Source organism: Haematobia irritans, chromosome 4, assembly GCF_050003625.1.
Source record: "Haematobia irritans isolate KBUSLIRL chromosome 4, ASM5000362v1, whole genome shotgun sequence".
NCBI lineage: Eukaryota > Metazoa > Arthropoda > Insecta > Diptera > Muscidae > Haematobia > Haematobia irritans.
In genome coordinates this window covers 38,508,579-38,519,509 of record NC_134400.1, presented here as the reverse complement: position 1 = coordinate 38,519,509, position 10,931 = coordinate 38,508,579, and the positions used below count along the sequence as shown (strand labels likewise).

The following is a 10,931-nucleotide window of genomic DNA, read 5'->3' as shown; positions in this document are numbered from 1 at the left end:
AAATTGGAAATCTATCAAAACGTCAATCTCCCAAATAGTAAAAAATCTAAAATTTTTGGCAGAATTCTACGAACAAAAAAAATTTATTTTTATAGAAAATGTTGTCAAAATTTTATATTTCTATAGAAATCTATATCAACATTTTATTTCTCTAAGAAATTTGTCATTTTATTTCTCTAAGAAATTTTGTCAAAATTTTATTTCTTTAGAAATTTTTTTCAAATTGTATTTCTATAGAAAATTTTGTAAAAATTTTATTTCTTAATTTGTCCTTAGACATTTTCTAGTAAAATGTTGAAAAAATTTTGACAGACTTTTCTATAGAAATAAAATATTGACAAAATTTCTTAGAGAAATACAATTTTGACAAAATTTTCTATAGAAATAAAATTTTTAAAAAATTGATGACTGCCATAATATCTGAGTATACAATCACTTTTATCAGATTTTTGTTTCTAAGATGAGCAAAAGACTTTTTACAGCAGCATTCCAAAGCAAAGGTGAAAGAACTGCTCATTTGGGAGTTGATTTGGAAATCAATTTGCATTGATTTGAAATGGAAGTTCATGCTTTGATCTATCAACATTTTTATTTTGCTTGGAGTAAATATCATATTTTAGACTTTTCCTAATTTCTAATTGAGTTCTGTAGCCAATTGGGGAACATTTCATTCCGTAAAGGGACACTATATCCAAATGAAGATGTTACCGTCAGAGAAAGTGTTTTCCTGCATGGCGGGCCACCTTAAACACATTTACTCATACTCCCAGGAAAATCTTTGCAGATGGTGTGCTTATAAGTTTTGTCAATGTGTGCATGTGTGTGTGCGAGAGAGTGAGTGAGTATTATGGGGAAACAGAAAGTGTTGTCAATGTTATGCAATAGTTTGGGCTTACATTTAAGAACTACCTCATATGCTCCTATTCACACATAAGTCTGAGGCTTACTTGCCTTGAAATGGATACACAATGGCTTGGAAGCGAAATGTTCACAAACTCACTACTCACTACTATTAAGGAGAACAAACATTTGAATCGATTCTGAAAAGTCTAAAAATAAATACTTGCATTTGTCGATTTCTTCTTTTTTTTTTACTTTTTTCTTTAGATACAAAAAACAGGCATGTTTTTTCCGACCAAAGCGATAGCTTTGCCCAATAATGTTCACTTCCCATTTTTTTTTGTATTAACCACAACCCATTGTGCCATTTATGAAATGATTTATATAAAGCAGATGAATCTTTGGAACGAACTATGTGCCTGTATTACTACTCCTGAAGCCATATCTAAATGTCCATGCTCATATGTATCCTGGCCACATGAATATCATTTTCGCACTACTTTCTAAAGGTAAAACTTTTGTTATAAATTAAGTTGTTTTATTTAAGTTTACTTTGTGAAATATTCATAACTGTGCGTGAGTGTGGGTATGTTGATTTTTGTTTTAACTCCAAATGATAGCGAGTTGATTTATTAAGATGTAAAGGACGAAACTTTTCCACTTTCTTACCATGTCATCTCAAGTATTTATCGTGAGGATGAATATTGTTTGGAATAAGAGATTACAGTGGGAGGAGGATGTGGGGATACGGGATTTTTTGGCTGGGATTGTTTTTGGGAAAGGGTGGTTGGGTTTGGTTTATTTGTTTGTTCAAACATTTTCTAATATTTCATACAAATTAATTCTATAAGAAATATGGCTGTAGTTTGAGGATTTATGACCACAAAAAAAGTAAAAGAAATCCTTTATATAGTGTCCTTTTTCACAGTAAGAACAATCGCTGAAATATAACCTTTATTTTAATATATAAAATAACCTTCAGTTTTGTAACCTTCTATAGGAAAATTTTGTCAAAATTTTATTTCTATAGAAAATTTTGTCAAAATTTTATTCCTATAGAAAATTGTGTCAAATTTTTATTCCTATAGAAAATTTTGTCAAAATTTTATTTCTATAGAAAATGTTGTCAAAATTTTATTTCTATAGAAAATTTTGTCAAAATTTTATTTCTATAGAAAATTTTGTCAAAATTTTATTTCTATAGAAAATTTTGTCAAAAGTTTTATTTCTATAGAAATTTTCTCAAAAGTTTTATTTCTATAGAATTTTTTTTCAAAATTTTATTTGTGTAAGAAATTGTGTCAAAATTTTATTCCTCTATCGAATTTTTTTATAATTGTTTTCTATAGAAAATTTTGTCGAAATTTTATATCTATAGAAAATTTTGTCAAAATTTTAATTCCATAGAAAATGTTGTCAAAATTTTATTTCCATAGAAAATTTTCTCAAAATTTGATTTTTTCTCAAATTTTTTTTCTCTACAAAATTTTGTCAAAATTTTATTTCTATAGACAATTTTGTCAAAATTTTATTTCTATAGAAAATTTTGTCAAAATTTTATTTCTCTTAGAAATTTTGTTAAAATTTTATTTCTCTTAGAAATTTTGTCAAAATTTCATTTCTCTTAGAAATTTTGTCAGAATTTCATTTCTATAGAAAATTTTGTCAACTTTTTATTTCTCTAAGAAATGTTGTTAAAATTTTATTTTTCTTAGAAATTTTGTCAAAATTTTATTTCTATACAAAATTTTGTCAACATTTCTTTTTAAAAGAAAATTTTGTTAAAATTTTATTTCTATAGGAGTAAGAAATTTTGTCAAAATTTTATTTCTATAGAAAAGTTTAACAAAATCTTATTTCTCTAGAAATTTTTAACAAAATTTTATTTCTATAGAAAATTTTGTCATCATTTTATTTCTATAGAATAATTTGACAAAATTTTACTTTATAAAAAATTTTGTTAAAATTTGTTTTCTATAGAACACTTCGTCAACATTTTATTCCTATAGAAAAATTTGTCAAATTTTTATTCCTATAGAAAATTTTGTCAAAATTTTATTTCTATAGAAAATTTTGTCAAAATTTTATTCCTATAGAAAATTTTGTCAAATTTTTATTCCTATAGAAAATTTTGTCAAAATTTTATTTCTATAGAAAATTTTGTCAAAATTTTATTTCTATAGAATATTTTGTCAAAAGTTTTATTTCTATAGAAATTTTCTATTTTCTATTATTTCTATAGATTTTTTTTTCAAAATTTTATTTCTGTAAGAAATTGTGTCGAAATTTTATATCTATAGAAAATTTTGTCAAAATTTTAATTCCATAGAAAATTTGGTCAACATTTTAATTTCATAGAAAATTTTGTAACAATTTTATTTTTATAGAAAATTTGGTCAAAATTTTATTTTTATAGAAAATTTTGTCAAAATTTTATTTCTGTTAGAAATTGTGTCAAAATTTTATTTATATACAAATTTTTTCAAAATTTTATTTCTATATAAAATTTTGTCAAAGTTGTATTTCTATAGAAAATTTGTTATAGAATTTTATTCCTATAGAAAATGTGGCAAAATTTTATTCTTATAAAAAATTGTGTCAAAATTTTATTTCTATAGAAAATTTTGTCAAAATGTCATTTCTTTGTTTGTGTTTGTTCTCTAATCTCGAAATATAAAAGGCAACCCTCGATTAATTAAGTCAGTTCCAACCGACTGAAGCTCTTTCATACATGTTCGATTTATGACTAATACTACAAAGTATCATATGTACTAAGAGAGTTTCTTAAGAATTTCTTCTTGTTCTTTTCTGCTTCCATTGAATAGTTTCTCACCTTATTTCACAATTTGCCGTTGACATTTCACATTGAAATTTAAGTACAGTGACCAATGTTATGGAGAATTTTTGCTATCAACAGCAATGTCATTTGTTAATGAACAAGCAAATTTTGCTGATTCCAAGATCTTCATTTTTTATTTTAATTTCATTGGATTTGTTTCGTCCCACTTTACAAATGCACTTCTTATATAAGATTTAGCAATGATAAAATAAATTTTATTCATTTGGAGGAAAACTGTGCTACAAGTCTACCTTAATCCCAAATCTAGACAAAATGAGCAGAACTAAGGCAATCTGGCTATGCCTATATCTAAGTAAGTTATCATTTATCCGAAGGGTATGTACGAGTATCTTAAATTTTCATTGCCCCTCTAGTTTTTAGTTATGTGATGATAATTGATTGTGCTCCCCGGTCGAGAGAATTAGACGATGATGACGACGAGGATACGGTCAATGAAATTATACCGACATTTATCAATCAAAGTTTAGATTATAATGCTGTGGTGGGTCATTTTAAGGATTTCTTCATGTATTTACCAGTTATGTTTACCACACTAAAAGAAACCATGTCAGGATTTCCCAAACTTGCTGAAGGTGTAAAAATACTAACCTCGGGCATGACACCAGCTGGCACAATTTCCTCGGAGGAGCATTGTAAATGTAAATCAACTACGATAACAACAATGCGAAGTAATGATATTGATTGATTGATGATAAGGATATTGAATAAAGTTAACTGTTTTGTTTTGTTTTTTTGTTATATTTATGATGGAAATATTTGCGTTTTCTTTTCACACATATTCACATTTTGTAAAATTTTAATTCTATAGAAAATGTTGTCAAAAGTTTATTTCTATAGAAAGTTTAGTCAAAATTTTGCCAAAATTTTATTTCTATAAAATATTTTTTCAAATTTCATTTCTATAGCAAATTTTGTCAAAATTTAATTTCTATAAAATTTTTTTTCGAAATTTCATTTTTAAAGCAAAATTTGTCAAAATTTTATTTCTATATAAAATTTTGTCAAAATTTCATTTCTATAGAAAATTTTGTCAAAATTTCACTTCTATAAAAATTTTGCCAAAATTTTATTTCTATAGAAAATTTTGTCAAAATTTTATTTCTATAGGAGATTTTGCCAAAATTTTATTCCTATGGGAATTTTTTGCAAAATTTTATTTCTATAGAAAATTTTGTCAAAATTTTTTTTCTATAGAAAATTTTGTCAAAATTTTATTTCTATAGAAAATTTTGTCAAAATTTTATTTCTATAGAAAATTTTGTCAAAATTTTAATTCTATAGAAAATTTTGTCAACATTTTATTTCTATAGAAAATTTTGTCAAAATTTTATTTCTATAGAAAATTTTGTCAAAATTTTAATTCTATAGAAAATTTTGTCAACATTTTATTTCTATAGAAAATTTTGTCAAAATTTTATTTCTATAGAAGATTTTGCCAAAATTTTATTTCTGTGGGAAATTTTATCAAAATTTTAATTCTATAGAAAATTTTGTCAAAATTTTAATTCTATAGCAACTTTTGTCAAAATTTTAATTCTATAGGAAATTTTGTCAAAATTTTATTAATATGAAATAGAAAAAAATTAATATGAAATAGAAAAGTTTCTCAAAACTTTACTTCAATAGAAAATTTTGTCAAAATTTTATTTCTATAGAAAATTTTGTCAAAATTTCATTTCTATAGAAGATTTTCCAAAATTTGTTTTCTACACAAAATGTTGCCAAACTTTTTATACCCTTCACCACTACTGTGGTACAGGGTATAATAAGTTTGTGCATTTGTATGTAACGCCAAGAAGGAAAAGTCTGAGACCCATCGTTTAGTATACCGATCGTCTTAGAATTAAATTCGATTTAGCGATGTCCGTCTGTCTGTCTGTCTGTTGATGTATTTTTGTGTGCAAAGTACAGCTCGCAGTTGTAGTCCGATTGTCCTAAAATTTGGTATAGGGTCCTGTTTCGGCTCAAAGACGATCCCTATTGATTTTGGAAAAAATCGGTTCAGATTTAGATATAGCTGCCATATATATTTTTCACCGATCTGGTCATAATTGGCGTGTATATCAACCGATCTTCCTCAAATTCCGTACATCCGAATATTTTATGAGTCTCGAAAAACTTGCAAAATGTCAGCCAAATCGGTTCAGATTTAGATATAGCTCCCATATATAGCTTTCGCCCGATTTACACTCATTTGCCCACAGAGGCCAATTTTTTGCTCCGATTTAGTTGAAATTTTGCACAGGGAGTATAATTAGCATTGTAGCGATGTGTGCCAAATTTGGTTGAAATCGGTTCAGATTTAGATATAGCTCCCATATATATCTTTCGCCCGATTTACACTCAAATGACCACAGAGGCCAATTTTTTGCTCCGATTTAGTTGAAATTTTGCACAGGGAGTAGAATTAGCATTGTAGCTATGTGTGCCAAATTTGGTTGAAATCGGTTCAGATTTAGATATAGCTCCCATATATAGCTTTCGCCCGATTTACACTCATATGACCACAGAGGCCAATTTTTAACTCCGATTTAGTTGAAATTTTGCACAGGGAGTAGAATTAGCATTGTTTCTATGCGTGCCAAATTTGGTTGAAATCGGTTCAGATTTAGATATAGCTCCCATATATATGTTTTTCTGATTTCGGCACAAATGGTCAAAATACCAACATTTTCCTTGTAAAATCGCCACTGCTTAGTCGAAAAGTTGTAAAAATGACACTAATTTTCCTAAACTTCTAATGCATATATATTGAGCGATAAATCATAAATAAACTTTTGCGAAGTTTTCTTAAAATTGCTCCAGATTTAAATGTTTCCCATATTTTTTTACTAACATTGTGTTCCACCCTAGTGCATTAGCCGACTTAAATTTTGAGTCTATAGATTTTGTAGAAGTCTATCAAATTCTGTCCAGATCGAGTGATATTTAAAAGTATGTATTTGGGACAAACCTTTATATATAGCCCCAACACATTTGACGGATGTGATATGGTATCGAAAATTTAGATCTACAAAGTGGTGCAGGGTATAATATAGTTGGCCCCGCCCGACTTTAGACTTTCCTTACTTGTTTTTTACTAACATTGTGTTCCACCCTAGTCCATCATAAATTTTGAGTCTATAAATTTTGTAAAAGTCTATCACTTAAATTTAGAGTCTATAGATTTTGTAAAAGTCTATCAAATTCTGTCCAAATCGAGTGATATTTAAATGTATGTATTTGGGACAAACCTTTATATATAGCCCCCAACACATTTGACAGATGTGATATGGTATTGAAAATTTAGATCTACAAAGTGGTGCAGGGTATAATATAGGCGGCCCCGCCCGACTTTAGACTTTCCTTACTTGTTTCTCATTCGTTTTGTTTTGTTATTGTTGGTTTATTTTCTTTATTCATTGTTGTTGTTTTTGATTTATGCTTAAAACCATGCATTATCTTAACTACAAGTGCAGCTTAACAAACAGAGGAAAAGAATGTTTGTCAAATTTATTTGGGACAAGCCCTATAGACTCCAAGATGGTTGGATGGACGCACGTTTCGGAATTACCACATTCCTCATCAGCATCCTCTACTTGCAGCAAAACTATCAACCAATTATCAGAATGAATTCAGGCAGTTCATTAAACCCAACAATGAACCACACTTGAACCTTCCGAAAAAAGGTTCTACATGATAGCCGACTTATGCCGAAATAAATTCGTACAAACATATTCTGATAATTGGTTGATAGTTTTGCTGCAAGTAGAGGATGCTGATGAGGAATGTGGTAATTCCGAAACGTGCGTGCATCCAACCATCTTGCAGTCTATAGGGCTTTGCTCAAATAAATTTGACAAACATTCTTTTCCTCTGTTGGTTAAGCTACACTTGTAGTTAAGTCAATGCATGATTTTAGGCTGAAATCAAAAACAACAACAATGAATACAGAAAAAAACCAACAATAACAAAACAAAACAAAACGAATGAGAAAAAATTATTTTCTATAGAAAATTTTGCCAAAATTGTATTTCTACGGAAAATTTTGCCAAAATTTATTTGCTATAGAAAATTTTACCAAAATTGTGTTTCTATTGAAAATTTTGCCTAAATTTTATTTCTACAAAAAATTTTGCTGAAATTTTAGTTCTTTAGAAGATTTTGCATAAATTTTATTTTTATAGAAAATTTTGCCACAAATTTATTTCTATAGAAATTTTTGTCAAAATTTTATTTCTATAGAAAATTGTGCCAAAATTTAATGTAGAAAAATTTTCCAAAATATTATTTCTATAGAAAAGTTTTCCAAAGTGTTATTTCTAATGTTTATTCTATGGAAAAATTTGACCAAATTTTATTTCTATAGAAAATTTTGCCAAAATTTGTTGCCAAAAATTTTTCTATAGAAAATTTTGCCAAAATTTTATTTCTATGGAAGATTTTATCAAAATTTTAATTCTATAGGAAATTTTGTCAACATTTTAATTGTGAAGGAAATTTTGTCAAAATTTTATTTCTAAAAAAAAATTTTGCCAAAATTTTAATTGTATAGAATTTTTATCACAATTTTATTTCTATAGAAAATTTTGCCAAAATTTTATTTCTATAAAAAATTTGGCCTACATTGAATTACTATATAAAATTGTGCCAACATTTTAATTCTCTAACAAAATTGCCAAAATTTAATTTCTATAGAAATAAAATTTTGACAAAGTTTTCTATAGAAATAAAATTTTGACACATTTTTCTATAGAAATAAAATGTTGACAAAATTTTCTATAGAGATAAAATTTTGACAAAATTTTCTATAGAAATAAAATTTTGACAACATTTTCTATAGAAATACAATTTTGATCATTTTTATAAAGTAAACTTTTGACAAAATTTTCTATGGAAATAAAAGTTTGACAATTTTTTATTTAGTAGTTATTTGGTAAATTTTTTTTCTCCAAATTGTGGTAGATTATTTTTGACTCGAGTGGCAATCGTGTCCGTAACTCCATTTTATTTTTACCTCTGCTTTAAGGATCGCCAACCTTGTATAAACCTCATAACAACCTCACTTGGGGGAAATTCAATATTTCGTTGAAAGTTACCTGACAAACGAAAACAACTTCCAACCAAAAAGGTGCCATAGATCAAAATCAAATGATAAATGACACGAAAACTAAAATCACATATCGTAACAAACTCAGGAACTGGTAGTTGTTCAATCCCGCAGTTAAACCACCAAAAGACACCAAACTTCATTATAAACTAAAAACAGCCAACATTTTTTTTAGATCCTTAAAAACCATTCACGAGAGATAACTAGAAGATGCATTCATATGGAACATAAAAGTCAAGGTAATGTGTGAAATGTACAACAAGAAAATGTACAAAAAGACAGACGGATGGACGGACAGTCATATGATGTACTATTCATTCAGTTTGTACACGTGGAAAAAATATATTTGATTAGATTTGATTTATTTATTTTAAAGATTTATCACAGATGATGAAGTGTTGTTATTTTATATCAAATAGCTTTTCTCAGATTATACTAGAAGTCAATAACTTTTATTGTGACGTAAATTTCTCTCTCTACTCTTGCCCACCGAATTTATAAAAAATGGAAAATAGAGAAATATCGGTCAAAATATAAATTCCTGTTGGAAGGCTAAGAGTTTGGTTGGGTTTGTGATGTCTAATTGAGCAACTAAAACTAAAACTAGCCCCAACAAAAACTCCTATTACCATGTAGCCTTGCAAGTATACATGTATACAACTGGGTAATGACTTACTTACCGGCACACTCCAAATATAACTTCAGAGCGAATTGACGATTTTTCATTGTGCATAGATTTTTTTAAGTGTCTTTCACTAAAGTAAACAGAAACATATCTGAACTTAACCTTTATATGGAACTCTGTGGGTGTTGGTGAACAACGGATGACAAACTAAGTCCAAAAACAGTGCCCAGACATTAACGACCACGACAATTTTTGTTCAGCAAGTACACTAACCAATATCAAGATTTAATGTCTGCATGAGAGAAAAAAAACAAGACCAGCAATTGCTTATCGCTATTTTATTGGGAATATGTTCAAGTTTCCCTTGAATGAGTTTGTTCGGTGGGTAGTAAAGTAGCCATTGGGGATTTTGTTTAAAGCTGAAAGCTTAAGCTTAAGCCAAAGTGCACGAATTTTCTATAATTTCTAAAGATAAAATTTCAGTTAATGTCACAATGAGTTGTGCGACATAAAAAACAACAATTATAGGAATATTGGATAGTTTAGGCTTATGGGGTTTTTTGCTATTATTTCAAACTAAAAGAGAACACGTGAATTTTTGATTGCATGGAATAAACTTTGCTCTATAGGAAGATGAAAAAAAAAATAACAATACTAATAATTTTCTATAAAAATAAAAATTTGAGAAAATTATCTATAAAAATAAAATTTTGACAAAATTTTCTATAGAAATAAAATTTTGACAAAGTTTTCTATAAAAATAAAATTTTGACAAAATTTTTTACAGAAATAAAATTTTGATAAAATTTCTAGAGAAATATAATTTTGACAAAATTTTCTGTGGAAATAAAATTTTGAGAAAATTTTCCATAGAAATAAAATTTGACAAAATTTTCTATGGAAATAAAATTTGACAAAATTTTCTATGGAAATAAAATTTTGAGAAAATTTTCTATAGAAATAAAATTTGACAAAATTTTCTATGGAAATAAAATTTTGACAAAATTTTCTATACAAATAGAAATTTGACAAAATTTTCTATAGAAATAAAATTTTGACAAATTTTTCTATAGAAATAAAATCTTGACAAATATAGAAATAACATTTTTTCTATAGAAATAAAATTTTTCTATAGAACTAACATTTTGACAAAATTTTCTATGGAAATAAAATTTTGACAAAATTTTCTAATGAAATAAAATTTTAACAAAATTTTCTATAGAAATAAAATTTTGACAAATTTTTTACAGAAATAAAATTTAGAATAAATTTTCTATAAAAATAAAGTTTTAACAAAATTTTTTATGAAAATAAAATTTTGACAAAATTTTCTATACAAATAGAAATTTGACAAAATTTTGTATAGAAATAAAATTTTGACAAAATTTTCTACCGAAATAACATTTTGATAAAACTTCTAGAGAAATCAAATTTTGACAAAATTTTCTATAGAAATAAAATTTTGAGAAAATTTTCAATTTTTTTTTTATAAAAAACAAGTAAGGAAAGTTTGAAGT

General features: G+C 26.6%; 1 protein-coding gene across 1 annotated transcript; it reads left to right on the top strand.

Annotated features, from left to right (window-relative positions):
• The first annotated feature begins 3,836 nt into the window (after nucleotides 1–3,836).
• On the top strand, nucleotides 3,837–4,453 carry LOC142234398 (uncharacterized). The gene is made up of 2 exons (XM_075305526.1): nucleotides 3,837–3,992; nucleotides 4,054–4,453. Exons 1-2 carry the CDS (start codon nucleotides 3,953–3,955, stop codon nucleotides 4,383–4,385), a joined length of 372 nt encoding a protein of 123 aa, XP_075161641.1. The 5' UTR covers nucleotides 3,837–3,952; the 3' UTR covers nucleotides 4,386–4,453.
• The last annotated feature ends 6,478 nt before the right edge of the window (nucleotides 4,454–10,931 follow it).